Source organism: Salvelinus fontinalis, chromosome 29, assembly GCF_029448725.1.
Source record: "Salvelinus fontinalis isolate EN_2023a chromosome 29, ASM2944872v1, whole genome shotgun sequence".
NCBI lineage: Eukaryota > Metazoa > Chordata > Actinopteri > Salmoniformes > Salmonidae > Salvelinus > Salvelinus fontinalis.
Window position 1 is genome coordinate 35,336,817 of NC_074693.1, and position 17,139 is coordinate 35,353,955.

The following is a 17,139-nucleotide window of genomic DNA, read 5'->3' on the forward strand; positions in this document are numbered from 1 at the left end:
ATGACGCTTGGCATTCAGGTCAAAGAGTTCAATCTTGGTTTCAGCCGATCAGAGAATCTTGTTTTTCATGGTCTGAGTGTCCTTTACGTGCCTTTTGGCAAACTCTAAGTGGGCTGTCATGTGCCTTTTTACTGAGGAGTGGCTTCTGTCTGGCTACTCTACCATAAAGGCCTGATTGGTGGAGTGCTGTAGTGATGGGTGTCCTTCTGGAAGGTTCTACTCTGGAGCTCTGTCAAAGTGACCATCAGGTTCTTGGTCTCGACACAATCATGTCTCTGAGCTCTACGGACAAATCCTTTGACCGAATGGTTTTGATTTTGCTCTGACATGCACTGTCAACTGTGGGACCTTGTACAGACAGGTGTGCCTTTCCAAATCATGTCCAATCAATTCAATTTACCACAGGTGGACTCCAATCAAGTTGTAGAAACATCTCAAGGATGAGCAATGGAAACAGAATGCACCTGAGCTAAATTTCAAGTCTCATAGCAAAGGGTCTGAATACTTACTTAAGGTATGTAATAAAATGTGCTAAAAAATATATACATTATTTTTTTGCTCATTATGGGTTATTGTGTGTCAATTGAGGAAACAAATATTGAATACATTTTAGAATAAAGCTGTAACATGTTGAAAGTCATGGGGTCTGAATACTTTCCGTTAGCACTGTATATACACATCATTGATGGTTTGGCAGGTAGCCTAGTGGTTAGATAAAGGTAAAATAAAAAATAAATACACATTTATAAGACTTTCCAAAGACAAATTAACACAAAGATCAGTTTCAGTTAAGGAAGCGTATTTATTAAGACATAATGGGACACACATTTTGGCCAAAATCGTTTGCTTTCATAATTTTTCCTAAAACAATACGCAAATGATGTACTGCTACGCAATAATAATAAAAAAAAAATGTCTTTTTACTTTAGACGAAACCAATGCAGGAAAGAAATATATACTAACTTTTGCATACAAAGCTTGCCTCTTTTTGAGTGGGCAAGTCAAGGAAATTAGTTTACGGTCAAAGAACAGTTTTCAAAAACTCAGGCTCAGAGAACAGAAAAAACAAACAGTAAATTTCCTCTGCACCGAAGATACAAATTATAACTAGAGAACTCACTTGCCTACAACAAACAAATAAGGTCTCTGGCCATTTCCATTAGTTCTCCGACAATTGTTTCAACATTTTTTTTTTATCTAACCGTGAAGGAACCAGGCAGGGAATTGAGGCCTATTACTCAATTCATCGCAACCTATTCAACAACTGCAAATTGGACAATGTTTGTGGTTAAAAAAAACAAACAAGCGAATCAACTTAAATGACAAAGCACATGATTCTGTGAGTTCCGGGCCGTGTGGTGGTGGTTGCCAATGTGTTGCTCCATATCTGCAGCGTTCTTCCAGTCTACCAGCCACCCTTGCTTCCTTTCTTCTTCTTCTGAGGGGCCTTCTTGCGGGCCCCTGGCCCTGCAGCAGCGGGCTTCTGCTGTCGTGGAGGGACCACGTTGCCGGCAGCGGGGGCCGAGGTGGAGGCAGAGGCTTGGGCTGACCCTGGTCGGGGGGAGGTGGGGGGGCTGCTGGCAGTCTTACTGGCATCCCTGGAAACACAGAAGAATAATGTGTTACCGGCCAAATGCAACAGTACAGGTAAAAAGTAGAGCTGTGACAAAACCAGTATTACATTTTTCTTTCCATGGAAAAAATGAAAACACAAAGCAGCCCAAACTCTTTGGTCCTTTAAAAACCTGCTGTAAGTAAAATATTCTGTGCCATAGCTAGGAACATAATGACTCTGGATGACAACATAATAATGATTTTTGTTTCCAACATTAGGGCGGTTTAACTATACAGTCGTATCCAAAAGTTTTGAGAATGACAAATATAAATTTTCACAAAGTCTGCTGCCTCAGTTTGTATGATGGCAATTTGCATTTACTCCAGAATGTTTGAATGATTCTCTCGTTAACACAGGTGTGAGTGTTGACAAGGACAAGGCTGGAGATCACTCTGTCATGCAGATTGAGTTTGAATAACAGACTGGAAGCTTTAAAAAGGAGGGTAGTGCTTGGAATCATTGTTCTTCCTCTGTCAACCATGGTCACCTGCAAGGAAACACATGCCGTCATCATTGCTTTGCACAAAAAGGGCTTCACAGGCAAGGATATTGCTGCCAGTAAGATTGCACCTCAATCAACCATCAAGAACTTCAAGGAGAGCGGCTCAATTGTTGTGAAGGAGGCTTCAGGGCGCCCAAGAAAGTCCAGCAAGCGCCAGGACCGTCTCCTAAAGTTGATTCAGCTGCGGGATCAGGGCACCACCAGCACAGAGCTTGCTCAGGAATGGCAGCAGGCAGGTGTGAGGGCATCTGCACGCACAGTGAGGCGAAGACTTTTGGAGGATGGCCTGGTGTCAAGAAGGGCAGCAAAGAAGCCACTTCTCTCCAGGAAAAACATCAGGGACAGACTGATATTCTGCAAAAGGTACAGGGATTGGACTGCTGAGGACTGGGGTAAAGTCATTTTCTCTGATGAATCCCTTTTCCGATTGTTTGGGGCATCCGGAAAAAAGCTTGTCCGGAGAAGACAAGGTGAGCGCTACCATCAGTCCTGTGTCATGCCAACAGTAAAGCATCCTGAGACCATTCATGTGTGGGGTTGCTTCTCAGCCAAGGGAGTGGGCTCACTCATAATTTTGTCTGAGAACACAGCCATGAATAAAGAATGGTACCAACCCATCCTCCGAGAGCAACTTCTCCCAACCATCCAACAGTTTGGTGACCAACATGCCTTTTCCAGCATGATGGAGCACCTCGCCATAAGGCAAAAGTGATAACTAAGTGGCTCGGGGAACAAAGCATCGATATTTTGGGTCCATGGCCAGGAAACTCCACCAGACCTTAATCCCATTGAGAACTTGTATTCAATCCTCAAGAGGCGGGTGGACAAACAAAAACCCACAAATTCTGACAAACTCCAAGCATTGATTATGCAAGAATGGGCTGTCATCAGTCAGGATGTGGCCCAGAAGATAATTGACAGCATGCCAGGGCGGATTGCAGAGGTCTTGAAAAAGAAGGGTCAACACTGCAAATATTGACTCTTTGCATAAATTTCATGTAATTGTCAATAAAAGGCATTTGACACTTATGAAATGCTTGTAATTATACTTTAGATATTTTTGTCAGATGTTACAATGGAATACTGAAGACACTGAAGCAGCAAACTTTGTGGAAATTGATATTTGTGTCATTCTCAAAACTAAAAAAAGGTGCCTCATGAACAAATCGGGAATCAGACAGGGTTGCGTTGATTTTTCCTGAATTAAACTATTAGATTTATATACAGTAAGAGTTTGTGGAAGTGACCAACAATAAGAAACACGGATGCGTTACTCACAGGTCGGATGCAGCTCCTGACGTGGCCCCCTGCGTGCCTTTACCCACTTGGTCCTTCTTCTTGCCCTTCTTCCTGCCCCGGTAGTAGGTGCGCTCTCTCATGGGCAGCCATCTCTCCGGGTCAGGGTTCGCTGTTGAGTCGTAGTTCTTGGGCAGTTTGCCTAAACAGAGGCAGGAGCCAAACAGAGATTCCCCATCCCATTCAGAGATGCTGACTTTATTTAAATCAGATAGGACAATTCTTTGGGCCACACAGCATGCAGATATTCACATACAACACAACTTTCAATACCCTTCTTTTTCTTCTTCTTCTTCTTCTTAACATCCCCCTGGCTGTGGAGAGAGATAATATTGATAGTGAGAGAAACGCCTATGTACACAGAATGTGTATAACAGGTAGTATGCAGCTTAATTAAGTGCTTTAAAAAGCTTCAGGTCTCCTCACCCTTGTTCTTTGGGTAGGTTCTCCCCCGTTACTTTAGCAGCCTTCTTTCTGACATAGTTGGCTCCGTGAGAGTTCTCCAGCTCATCTACGTCCACGTTGAACGACATGCTTTCAGGGGAGGGGAGGTGCTTGCTGAGGCTGGGACAAAGGGCTAAGGATATAACATGCCTTTCCATTAACTAGGCAGTTGTATGTACTTTATGATAACAATGGTTATAAAAAAATAAAAATGCTTTGACTGTGAATTTAAAACTGCACTAATCAGCGATAGTCATTCAAATACTCAGACTTATGTGTAGTTTAAAATACTGAGAGCAAAGAAAGGATACGACTTGGCTTTATCTTGATCCACCAAAGAATAAGCCGAGATAAGTTGTGCCAAAGTGTGGATGTCATTGGTGTTTTGCCTGTGGAGCGGGGGGAACTAGTTATTACATTGAATATCAAGCAAGCAAAGAGCAAGCAAAACATTCACCAGCATCACCACCGCACAACAGAAACAGAACATCGCTCACTTCCACAGTTGTTCCAAGTCACTGATGGCTTCCTTCTTCCGTCCGTACTTTAGCTTGAAATTAGCGGCCTCTCGTACGAGCGCCAGGTGAACAGAGGAACCAGGCTGGGATGGCAGAAGACAACAGTTGACAATGAAGTGCTACTCTGGCAGCACATTTTCAAAGTTACATCGACTTCGTGATAAATCTAAAAAGGTGCTTGTCTACTTATACCCCTTTCATACATTGGAAGCCGCTAGTAATGGGTCCATAGCGACAATTGATAACCTTCCAGACACACACAAAAAAAGGGCTGCATCAGAAGCGTCTAACTTTTCCAAGCAGAATTCTGCTCCTGCATAGGATGTTCAGTATTGTTTCCCTGACAACAAACGTTGCTGATTGATGTTTTTTTTATGTTAGGGTACAGAGATGTGTTTTCTTTCTACTAAATGTATTGTTAAGTCTTTGTATTTAACGAACGTCAAAGTACTTTTCTTAGGAGCGAGTGGTCTGCGTGCAGGCAGCAGGGTGGGCACAGGCAGCACGAGATCATATGATTGACAGTTCTGGTAGCCTAGTGATGGACATTAGTCCCGCTTCAGAAGTGGAATTCCTTTACAGACAAGTTAAATGTCTGTTCAGTGACACTTCAAAACTATCTGCAGAGAAGGTTTCGTGGCGGCATTTAAAAAGCCATAGTGTACCCTTTCAGACAAACAAACATGCCATAGCCGAGGTGCTTTGAAGACGTCACATTCCATGTCAAAGGGGTATAATACCTGTTCAGATTGGTAGTACTGAATAGCTTGGCTGAAGACATCAATTGCGCTGTCGATGTCCTCTTCGTGGCTGTACATTGTTACCAGAGCTGAGATCTGGTGAAACAATGTCAATTTCTTAGTCTTATGATCCTTGTAATGTTTGTTCAGAAAATGTTACATCTATGATTAGATTAAGAACAATAGAAGAGTATAAAAACTAACCATCCCTTGTTTGTGCTTGAAATCTTCGATCGACCTCAAGATGTCACATGCTTTTGTAACGTGACCTTTGGGGAAGACACCGATACATTTATTTATTATGAGGTTAACTTGTAGTCTGTCATATGCGCAAACACAACAGAACTAAATGCTGCCAAAACAAATGAAAAGATAACAGTACCAGGCATCAGTAAAGGCAATGTTTAGCACTAATCTAATCCAATTTCTTCAATAGGCCTATTTTGGGGCTATTACCCAGTGACAAAAAAAAGGGATTTGGAAAGAGAAGTTTACCTTGAGTCAAATAGAGTTGTGCCATCGTCAATTTGATACCAGATGCACTGTCTGGGTGCTGGTCTGAGAAACGCTTTAAAAACAGATTCACACAGTTAGCATTATACTTGCAGGATAAGGAAGAGATTTATTTTGTGCGTGTACTTTTTACCCCCTTTTATCCCCAATTTTGTGATATCCAAATTATTAGTTACAGTCTTGTCCCATCACTGCAACTCCCGTACAGACTCGGGTGAGGCGATGGTCGAGAGCCACGTGTCCTCCGAAACACGACCCTGCAAAGCTGCACTGCTTCTTGACACACTGCTCATTTAACCCGGAAACACCAATGTATCGGAGGAAACACCGTCCAACATGGCCAAACCCTCCCCTGACGACGCTGGGCCAATTGTGCACCGCCTCATGGGTCTCCCGTTCGCGGCCAGCGGCGACACAGCCCGGGATCAAACCCGGATCTGTAGTGACGCCTCTAGCACTGCGATGCAGTGCCTTAGATCGCTGTGCCACTCGGGAGGCAAAGGAAGAGCTTTCTCAATGTCCTATTTATATTCATACATCAACTACACGTATCTCAAGTTAGGATTTGGCCCAGAGTGAGTACCTGAAGCAGCTCTATGGCCTTTGAGTGTTGCTTCTCTCTGCACAGCTGAGCCACCTGGATCAAAACTGGCCGCGGGTGGCCTGGGTTCTGGGACTGGAGGCTTGACGACAGCTTTCTGCACTGGTCTGCCTGTGGGGTATAATGTAACGCAAGTCATCAATGACTGTTTGGATTTCCAGTCTAACCTATTCAGATTGTGCCATGAGTGTGTATAACTACGTGTCAAAATACAACTCAAATCCGATACCTGGTTAGTGTACATAGCCAACAGAGCTTTGTTGAATTCAATGGCCTGCAGCTGCTTCTTAGCCAGCTTGTACTCAACGCCATCGGCATTTGTCAGTTTCACCTTCTTCTTAGAGTCAAACACATTTTGGTCCTGTAGGAGAACAAGGGGATATGAGCAACAGCTCTGGCCCAAGATCAAAACCATGGGTTCAAACAATAAGAGAACACAGTCAATAACAGCTAAGCCTGTTTCGATGTTTAGTCGTTCCTAGCAGTACAGGGAATGTTCATGCATGTACCCACCTTGTTTATTGTAATGATGTTGTTAGCAGTCACAGCTAGAAGTCCCACATCTGACGGCCTAGGATTCAACAAAAATAATAATGAGACAACTCTTCCGCTTTTCTCTTCCTGTGCCTACAATTGCACATCAGCTACAATGGAATGTAATGGCTCAATTGATTCCACTTTGGAGGAACACTCACTTGAGCTTGATGACTTGGTTATAGAGCTGCAGCGCCTCCTCTGTCCGACCCTGTAACTGCATAATGTAGGCCATCTGGGAGTGGATGACAGCCAGCTCCGACTCAACGTCCTCCTCAGTTATATCCTGCACGAACCAGACAAGCCAATTACGATTCAGAACTTGAAAAAAAAAAAAACAGGTGGTGACATTTCTGTCTGTACGCTCAGCCATGACATTGTGAACATATTTATTTCACAGGCATAGAGCACTCACCGAATCCTCTGAGAAGAAAACCCGACAAAGCTCTGAAAAAAATTAACAAAAATGGTCAACATTAACCACGAAAGGGCTGGACAAAAACCTTAAGTGCTAAATTATGTAGCAGGATGAATTGCAATATGTCTGTGACCCTGACCTTCTGCTTCCTGTAGTTTGTTCAGAGCCTCTGTGAGCTGGCCTCGACCAATTAGAGTGCAGGCAGCGTTGTAGCTCAGCTCGTATGTCGTCTCAGACAGGCCAAGATCATCCTGCAAAAACAGGGTGGAATGACATTTGGGAAGATTAAGGATGCCAGGGCTTCAATAACCAAGTGTCTCAGAGGACCATTATAAATAGAAGTCTGTTCTAATTGTGTGCAGAAGACCCACCGGAGAAGCCTTCTCCCATGTGCTCATAGCAGCCACTACGGCTGATAGGTTGGTCTTCCTCTCCTCTTCGTATTCATCCTGGGAGTTCCTGATCAGGTCCGTGTAGACAGCCTTGCACTCATCATAGCGCTCCATACGGTACAGCTAAGGTGAGAACAAAAGGGGAGGCCAGGGTTGTCACCAGTTACCACAATTGATTTAATAAGTCTGACGCTAAGGATATACTGCTTTCCAGAGAACAGGTTCAAATACCTGTCATTCGTGTGAAGAAAAGGCGGAGAGACCGGGGGAGAAGGTTGAGATGCCTTGTTAGGATTCGTAGGCGAGTAAGTAAATCACCATTACCATCGGTTCTATTGGCCAACGTGCAATCACTGGAAAACAAACTCAAAACCGGGGTGTGTACTCAGAGCATGCGCTGACCAACTGGCAAATGTCTTCACTGACATTGTCAACCTCGCTCTGACCGAGTCTGTAATACTCACGTTTCAAGCAGACCACCATAGTCCCTGTGCCCAAGAATGCGAAGGTAACCTGCCTAAATGACTAACTAAGTAGCACTCACATCGGTAGCCATGAAACCCTAGACTCACTCCAACTCGCATACCACCCCAACAGATCCACAGATGATGCAATCTCAATTCATACTGCCCTTTCCCACCTGGACAAAAGGAACACCTATGTGAGAATGCTGTTCAGTGACTCAGCGTTCAGCACCATCGTGCCCACAAAGCTCAACACTAAGCTAAGGACCCTTGGACTAAACACCTCCCACTGCAACTGGATCCTGGACTTCCTGACGGGCCGCCCCCCAGGTGGTAAGGGTAGGCAACAACACATCTGTCACGCTGATCCTCAACACCGGTTCCCTCTGGGGTGTGTGCTTAGTCCCCTCCTGTACTCCCTGTTCACCCACAACGGCGTGGCAAAGCACAACTCCAACACCATCATTAAGTTCTGATGACAACAGTGGTAGGCCCGATCACCAACAACTATGAGACAGCCTATAGGGAAGAGGTCAAAGACCTGTCAGTGTGGTGCCAGGACAACAATCTCTCCCTCAACGTGAGCAAGACAAAGGAGATGACCGTGGACTACAGAAAAAGGAGGGCCAAACAGGCCCCTATTTACATAAATGAGGTTCAAGTGGAGCAGGTGGAGAGTTAAGTTCCTTGGTGTCCACATCACCAACAAACTATCCAAGTCCAAACACACCAAGACAGTTGGGAAGAGGGCATGACAACACCTTTTCCCCCTCAGGAGACAAACTATTTGGCATGGGTCCCCAGATCCTAAAAAATGTTCTACAGCTGCACCATCAAGAGCATTATGACCAGTTGCATCACCGCCTGGTATGGCAACTGCTCGGTGTCTGACCATAAAGCGCTACAGAGGGTAGTGCGTACAGCCCAATACATCACTGGGGCCAAGCTTCCTGCCATCCAGGACCTCTATACCAGGCGGTGTCAGAGGAAGGCCCCAAAAATGGTCAAACCCTCCAGTCACAAAAGTCATAGACTGTTCTCACTGCTACCACACGGCAAGCGGTACCGGAGCTCCAAGTCTAGGTCCAAAAGGCTCCTTAACAGCTTCTACCCCCAAGCAATAAGACTGCTAACAATTAATCAAATGGCCACCCAGACCATCCCCTTTGTTTTTACACTGCTGCTACTCTCTGTTTATCATCTATGCACTGTCACTTTACCTCTAACTACATGTACAATTTACCTCGACTAACCTGTACCCCCGCACATTTACTCGGTACCGGGCCCCCTGTATATAGCCTTGTTATTGTTATGTCATTCTACTGTGGTACTTTTTATTTTTACTTTATTTTAGTAAATATTTTCTTAACTAGTTCTTGAACGGCATTGTTGGTTAGGGGCTTGTAAGTGAGCATTTCACAGTAAGGTAGTAAACCTGTTGTATTTGGCACATGTGACAAATAAAATTTGATTTGATCATTATTACTTTGTGGCTGAGGTAACTAGTAATGACTTGAGGCCAGTACATTGGGCCAATTTACTGTGGCTGGCAGGATTATCCACTGAAGGGTAGACAGCCAAGCAGCGTTAACAACAACTCATGTAATGTCTTATTTTCAAAAAGTCTTACCACTTGGCCATAGAGTTCCTTGAGCTTGTCTGTTTGTTCTGAAACACTTTCAATGGTCTTCAGGGCACTTTCAACTCTGTTCAATCGGTACTCACAGTAGGCTTTTTCAAACACAATAAGCTCACTGAGGAAGAACAAAAAAAGAAGTGTTCAACATTGGAAAAGGGTACAACCAGGAATTTCTCTGACCAAGTCAAGTATTTATAGATTTTGCATTGCTACAAGATTATCAAAATGTAACAATATGATCCAGTCATTTGTCATATTCAACAAACCTGCCAAGTACTTTTGAATAAGTGTTCATGACATTCAGTGCCTCTTTGAAGCTGCAATTCTGCACCAGGCAAACTATTTTACAGTGAAGGGCTGTCACGTCTTCCTTGACTTCATGCAAAACTGTGGAAGAAATGCACTTCTGGATTACAATTTACATTAAAATGTATACTTTTTTCTTCAGGTCAACGCCATCAAACTAGTTAACTTAATAAAATCTCAATTTGTAGTGCTCATGGAATGAGTGTGCTCATAAATGTTTTTGCTCAAATCTATTAAATCACAGTTTCCTGGTAGATACAAGGCTGCTACCTACGGTATGATGGGGCGGCAGGTAGCCTAACGTTAGTGGTTAGAGCGTTGGGACAGCCCGAGCTGAAAAGGTAAAAATCTGTCGTTCTGTCCCTGAACAACGCAGTTAAGCCACTGTCCCCCGGTAGGCCGTCTTAACTGACTTGCCTAGTTAAATAAAGGTTCAATGAAAAAAAGTGATAACTAAGCGTCTAGCACGGATGTTGCTATAGTGTGGCTAAGCTAGTAGTTAGCTAAATTGGGACACGTCACAGTGTTGAATAATTCATGTTGGTCAAAATGTGATATTACTGTCCTCAACAACATATACGCTAGACTCCGACTCGTCAGTTGGTAAAATTACTCAAATATAAACAGAAACTAGTTAGTGATTAGCTTGAGTAACGTATAGTTGCTTATTTCTGCTTGGTAACTCTTTAGCTAAGCGCTAACAGCTGTAGCTAGCTATGTTAGCAAACTAGTCAGCCCTTAAACATTAGGTCATAGCTTGACAGTTACAAGCACGTGAACAAGAGCAAAATCCTACTTTTGTTGACAGCTTTTAGGGCACGAGTGAAGTCTCCATTCTGTCCACAGCGATTCACTTCAGTCCACAGCGAAGCAACGGAGCCTCCTCCACTCGACATGTTTCGCTGCATGCGAAACTGTAGCCGGAAGCAAAATGTTCTTCTTCCGGGTTGATAGAATCACAACTGTACCTAAAGAAAACAAAACAAGTGAGGAATCCCCATGCATTTACAAAGACAAACATCATAATACAGCATACTATACTAGCTTATTACATTTTTGTCAATAAAAATGGCATTGATATTAACAGAGTATTAAGAATAAACTCTCTCATCAACACAATAATAATGAGCTAATGTATAGATACTGATACAGGGTGGGGTTTAAGCATACACATGCATAAATCAGATGATTTTTTCTGCGATAAATTGATTATTGTCTATTTATTCAAAGACAAATTTATTGTTTTGAGTGGCGGATTTCGCGCATGCGCGATGCTAGCTACAGACAGCTCTTTGAAATCGTATGCACGGACTGTTTGATCCAGTAGCAAGGGTGTATTGTTGTCGTGGACTGTGTGACAAGTTTATGTCCTACAGAAATGGCCGGAATTAAAGGTGAGGAAGTTACTATCATACTTTAAGATAATACATTAACAGGATCGCAACAAAAGTAATAAATCACACACATATATGTATATAAACGCTGAAAGGATGGATGTGCTGCTAGCTACTAAGCTAACAACTGAGTACTAGCTAGTTAGCCGGCTAAGCTAACGTCTACTAGCTTCGACAGGCCGATAAATAGTAGTGTAGCTAACTATCTAAATAAATATTTTGCCGCTTCGCTAGCTACATATAAACGAGAGATGAAGCAGTAAAGCTAATGTTAGCTAGCTTGGTACCAGGCTAGTTCTGGTAGCGTAGTTTCGAATGGTCAACTAAGCTAGATAGCTAATGATCTGAATCAATGAAATCCACGTTAAAAACTATATTTGCCTTCCTGCCAAACCTTCTGTGTTATTGATTGGTTGTTATGTCAAGCCAGGCAATGAAGATAGCGCTAACTAAGAATGCTAACAAGCTAGTTAGCTATGCAACGATGACTTAGACTTCGATAGCAATTGCATTGTCTCTCCTCACCAACTAGCTAGCTATAGCTAAATAACATGACATGCAGGAGTTTACAGATCAAACGATAATAATAGCACCTAGCCACCAATTCACATAATAAATGGTAGCTGAAAATAATCAGCATCCCCTCACCCAAGCATTAGGCCAACGGTCAGATGATCAATTATGACCAAAGGATTTAGTCTTACACACACAGCTGCTTGTGTTTCTTTACCACTCCTTTCTAGCTCTGATCAGCCTGTCCTTTGGTGGGGCCATTGGACTCATGTTCCTGATGCTAGGATGTGCCCTTCCAGTGTATGAGTAAGTATCTCCATCATATTCAACCTGACTGTCATGATGCAGGCCTTTGTCATATGATGCCGCCCAGATTTAGTATTTTTCCAGTCATAACTGCTGGGAACTTCTCTCTTCACAGTAAATACTGGCCCTTGTTCCTCCTCTTCTTCTACATCCTCGCCCCAATCCCTTACGGCATTTCCCGGAGAATTGTTGATGACACAGACTCGGCAAGCAACGCCTGCAAAGAGCTGGCTTTATTTCTCACAACAGGCATAGTGGTTTCAGCTTTCGGCCTGCCAATCATTTTCGCCAGAGCCGATGTTGTAAGTACACATTTTGGGGATTTTTGCATGTGTAGGCTAAGTGGTGTTTGGCAACACTTTGCACTTATACCTGTGCAGTTACAACATTGCGTTAGCTTTGCTGTTAAAGTAATTGCTTTCTATTTGCATGCATTTTTCTTGTTACACAAATGGAATAAGGACCATTCCTTTTAAATCGTGTAGGCAACCATTTGTGTAACAACAATAAATGCTCCATTACTAAACTCCATTACTAAACAACAGTTTAAAAAGGACTTTGTTTTGCTCAGTCCAAACTACAGATTGAAAGTGTGCAAAGCAGAATTTTGTAACATGTGCGGACTGAATTATTCATGTTTGTTGTTTACAGATTGCCTGGGGAGCATGTGCGCTTGTGTTAACAGGCAATGTAGTGATCTTCGCAACCATTCTGGGATTCTTCTTGGTCTTCGGATCAAACGACGACTTTAGTTGGCAGCAGTGGTAAAATTGGGAGCGTGAGGTGGGGGACTAAGTCTGAACTGTTTATATTACTAGAATTGTTATTATTATTGTCATTATGATTACTATTATTGTTGTTTGTTGTATATTTATGACCTCCCATCCATAGACACATTAAACCAGTGCAATAATTTGATTTAACTGTCATGTGGCACGTCAGACTGACTTCAGGTGGATGTGCTGACTTTGTACTTTATATTTGCTCCATGTTTGAGTCTTCTCCATTTATGTACTGTACAGGTTTATCTTTTGAGAGTCAAAATCTTTATAATGTTGAAATCATAAATGTCCATCTTATCTGTGAAAATGCAAAAATGTCAAACTTAATGTAAACCTGGACTCAGATTGACCTATGGGAGGGATTGTGATTGTCTGAAAGGTGGAAGCTTTTCCTGTGACAAAGATATCTATCTAACTGACAAATGTTGTTACTCCTTTGGGATTGACGGTGTACAATAGTGTGCTGGTCAGTCTTGAGGAAAGTTTCTCCCTCCAAGTGCTGACAGCACAGGATATTTTGTATGGAGTATGTGTTGTTTTTGAAGAGCATATTGAAAGCTGTGGGCTTTAGTCTCTCAGATCGAAACCGTTCAATACTAACGTACATACAGCGTATATTGATATAATACATTATACAATGCACTGTTGCCTATTGCAGTGATCAATTCTAATGACTCGGCTATTCAAATACGTTAATTTGATACTGGCCTCTTGTGCTTTGTTGTTAAGCCTTGTGTAGCATATTCTGTCCCTTTTGAAAAATGTCTAGAAATCATTGTAACCCGGTGTCGTCGTTTCTTTCGAAAACAGTCGGCATCGATTTTTTTTGGAGCAAGGTTTAGAAATCACCAAAAACCTTCGTTAGACAGCCCAGGATTAGGGCAGCCGGTGGAAACATGGCCAATTTAAGATCTAGGCTACTTATAAACATGGGTAATACTGCTAGGCCTGGATTTACCAGGTATTCTATTGGTTTCTATACCTGGAGTAGGAAACGAAGGCTGCACTGTAATTATGTTTCAAAGATAAATGTGGATGTACACCAGTGTTTACCAATTCACATCCTGTTTTGGCCTATATTTTGTACAGCTGCACTAAAATGTACTCGCGTCCTCTTGTTGAAGGAAATGAGCACGCCGTATAGGCCTAAACTAGTTTTTAATGTGTTTTTTGTATACCTGCATTGGGTGTGCTGATACCATACATACTCTGTGTAGTTTGTCATTAGTTAAAGGTCTCAGTGAACAGTGTGCTGCAGCTTTGGAGTTTGTTACATTTAACTGAATTAGTCATAGCTAACCAAGGTATTAAGCAGCTGTCACCCTATGTGCACTGTTTTGTTCATCTGGGTGGAAGGGTTGCGTGTTTATGATATTTTTATTTTGCGGGAGGAACAGTTATCTTTGTGAAAAGTGGTCTCTGGAAGAGACAATTATTCCAAATATAACCGGAAGCACTCATGAATCGGTTATCTCTTTGTGTCACTCAGTTTGTCATTCTTATTTCCAGTCTTCCAGAGACCACAACCTCAGTGAAGATAGTGATTGTATTAATTGTATCATAATGAAAACTCTTTTGCACCTTTTTGAGTTTAGCTGAACTTTTAAATCATATTTATTACCTTAATTTACAAAGGTAATGTCACAGCAAATGGCATTTGGTGTTTTTGTTATCCTTTTATTTAAGTCAAATTGAATCTGGAACTTTCCATACATCAAAACAAATAATCAAATATACAGTACAAGTCAAAAGTTTGGACACACCTCCTCATTCAACGGTTTTTCTTTATTTTTACTATTTTATGCATTGTAGAATAATAGTGAAGACATCAAAACTATGAAATAACACATGGAATCATGTAGTAACCAAACAAGTGTTAAACAAATAAATATATTTGAGATTCTTCAAAGTAGCCACACTTTGCCTTGATGACAGCTTTGCACACTCTTGGCATTCTCTCAACCAGCTTCATGAGGTAGTCACCTGGAATGCATTTCAATTAACAGGTGTCCCTTATTTGTGGAATTTCTTTCCTTCTTAATGTGTTTGAGCCAATCAGTTGTGTTGTGAAAAGGTAGGGTTGGTATACAGAAGTTAGACCTATTTGGTAAATGACCCAAGTCTATATTATGGCAAGAACAGCTCAAATAAGCAAATAAAGTCTGTCATTACTTTGACATGAAGGTCAGTCAATTTGGAAAATGTCCAGAACTTTGAATGTTTCTTCAATTGCAGTTGCAAAAACCATCAAGTGCTACAATGAAGCTGGCTCTCGTGAGGACCGCCACAGGAAAGGTAGAATCAGCTACCTCTGCTGCAGAGGATAAGTTCATTAGAGTGACCAGTCTCAGAAATTGCAGCCCAAATAAATGCTTCACATAGTTCAAATAACACACATCTAAACATCAACTGTTCGATTTGCTGCAAAGAAACCACTACTAAAGGACACCAATAAGAAGATGAGACTTGCTTGGGCCAAGAAACATGAGTAATGGACATTAGACCAGTGGAAATCTGTCCATTGGTCTGATGAGTCCAATTTTGAGATTTTTGGTTCCAACCGCTGTGTCTTTGTGAGACACTGGTAGGTGAACGGATGATCTCCGCATGTGTGGTCCCCACTGTTAAGCACAGTGGAGGAGTGATGGTGTGGAGGGGCTTTGCTGGTGAGACTATGTGATTTATTTAGAATTCAAGGCACACTTAACCAGCATTTCTACCACAGCTTTCTACAGCGATACGCCATCTCATCTGGTTTGCCCTTTGTGGGACAATAAAATGGTTCATCAACAGGACAATGACCCAAAACATACCTCCAGGCTCTGTAAGGGCTATTTGACCAAGGAGAGCGATGGAGTGCTGCAGCAGATGACCTGGCCTTCACGATCACCCGACCTCAACCCAATTGAGATGGTTTGGGATGAGTTGGACCAGAGAGTGAAGGAAAAGCAGCCAACAAGTGCTCAGCATATGTGGGAACTCCTTCAAGACTGTTGGAAAAGCATTCCTCATGAAGCTGGATGAGAGAATGCAAGAGTGTGCAAACCTGTCATCAAGGCAAAGTGTGGCTACTTTGAAGAATCTCAATTATTATTATTATTTTTTAATTTTCTAACACATTTTTTGGTTACTACATGATTCCATATGTGTTATTCAATAGTTGTGATGTCTTCACTATTATTCTACAGTGTAGAAAATAGTCAAAAATTAATAAAAACCCTTGAATGAGTAGGTGTGTCCAAACTTTTGACTGATACTGTACATTTATGCCTACAGCAATGCACTGATGGTATATCTACAGTTTTTGGATATCGAAGGTATTCCATACTGTTTTAAACCACAAAATGATCGTTATAGACCGAGTACTGCATAGTGAAAATCTGAGAAATGTCCAACAAATTCCAATATAATTCAAAACAAATGAACTGCTGATTCAGGTCATTCTAATCATGGGATGGGTTTGTCACTGATTTCTTTTATAAAAGATATGTTGTTTCACAGACCTGTAATATTTTATTTATTCGTTTTAGCAGACACTGTGTAGATGTCCAATTTTCTATCTACGAGTTTTGTGTTCGGAGGCAGAAGTCAGCATGGTGGTTTTCTTTTCTAAATAAATGCAATTTTTGAACATCTTGTCATTGAATTAATTATTCATCAAACTCCAATATCAACACGTCCTAGTTGCATTCGGTATGAGACTTTTGAAGAGCATCAGTAATTTAATGGTTCTTCCTTGACTACTGAACCTTCAGATCTCACAAAGATCCAACCATTGACTCTAAACAGTTTATTTTATACGTTCCACACGTGTGTGTGATGTAAGGTAGTGATTGACATGTTTATTAACTTCACATGGAAGCAGGTAATCAAGTACTAACAAATGAGGAATAGCTGTGCTTTGTCTCCCCCACCTGGCAAGGAACTGACACATGAAACAAAGCAATACATAAGCTGATTCATATATAAACTCAGCAAAAAAGAAACATCCTCTCACTGTCAACTGTGTTTATTTAAAGCAAACTTAACATGTGTAAATATTTGTATGAACATAATATTCAACAACTGAGACATAAACTGAACAAGTTCCACAGACATGTGACTAACATAAATGGAATAATGTGTCCCTGAACAAAGGGGGGGTCAGAATCAAAAGTAACAG

General features: G+C 41.9%; 2 protein-coding genes across 3 annotated transcripts; one reads left to right on the forward strand and one right to left on the reverse strand.

Moving 5' to 3' along the window:
* Positions 1–782: 782 nt before the first annotated feature.
* Positions 783–10,914, reverse strand: LOC129827918 (signal recognition particle subunit SRP72-like). 2 transcript variants are annotated; one of them, XM_055889206.1, is made up of 19 exons: positions 10,779–10,914; positions 9,943–10,063; positions 9,668–9,791; positions 7,553–7,696; positions 7,321–7,432; positions 7,179–7,210; positions 6,925–7,049; positions 6,743–6,800; positions 6,459–6,590; positions 6,212–6,340; positions 5,611–5,683; positions 5,320–5,384; positions 5,116–5,211; positions 4,355–4,458; positions 4,169–4,246; positions 3,840–3,977; positions 3,687–3,727; positions 3,396–3,555; positions 783–1,598 (listed from the first exon to the last, which is right to left on the reverse strand). In XM_055889206.1, the coding sequence occupies exons 1-19, from the start codon at positions 10,888–10,890 to the stop codon at positions 1,406–1,408; spliced, it is 2,037 nt and encodes a 678-aa protein (XP_055745181.1). In that variant the 5' UTR covers positions 10,891–10,914; the 3' UTR covers positions 783–1,405. The 2 variants fall into 2 exon arrangements, with proteins under 2 accessions (XP_055745181.1, XP_055745182.1); XM_055889207.1 differs by lacking the exons at positions 9,668–9,791; positions 9,943–10,063; positions 10,779–10,914 and adding an exon at positions 7,805–9,641.
* A 343-nt stretch (positions 10,915–11,257) lies between these two features.
* Positions 11,258–16,608, forward strand: LOC129827922 (leptin receptor overlapping transcript-like 1). Its single transcript, XM_055889211.1, has 4 exons — positions 11,258–11,376; positions 12,120–12,195; positions 12,311–12,497; positions 12,847–16,608. Exons 1-4 carry the CDS (start codon positions 11,361–11,363, stop codon positions 12,961–12,963), a joined length of 396 nt encoding a protein of 131 aa, XP_055745186.1. The 5' UTR covers positions 11,258–11,360; the 3' UTR covers positions 12,964–16,608.
* Positions 16,609–17,139: the final 531 nt, after the last annotated feature.

Excerpts from the sequence above, each read along its gene's own strand:
- LOC129827918 (XM_055889206.1), bottom strand. The coding sequence starts at position 10,890 with ATGCAGCGAAACATGTCGAGTGGAGGAGGCTCCGTTGCTTCGCTGTGG. Across the intron at positions 7,211-7,320 it reads CAAACTACAGGAAGCAGAAG|AGCTTTGTCGGGTTTTCTTC; the intron begins GTCAGGGTCACA and ends AATTTTTTTCAG. Across the intron at positions 3,978-4,168 it reads GATCAAGATAAAGCCAAGTC|CCTCAGCAAGCACCTCCCCT; the intron begins GTATCCTTTCTT and ends CCTTTGTCCCAG.
- LOC129827922 (XM_055889211.1), top strand. Across the intron at positions 12,196-12,310 it reads TGTGCCCTTCCAGTGTATGA|TAAATACTGGCCCTTGTTCC; the intron begins GTAAGTATCTCC and ends CTCTCTTCACAG. Across the intron at positions 12,498-12,846 it reads TTTTCGCCAGAGCCGATGTT|ATTGCCTGGGGAGCATGTGC; the intron begins GTAAGTACACAT and ends TGTTGTTTACAG.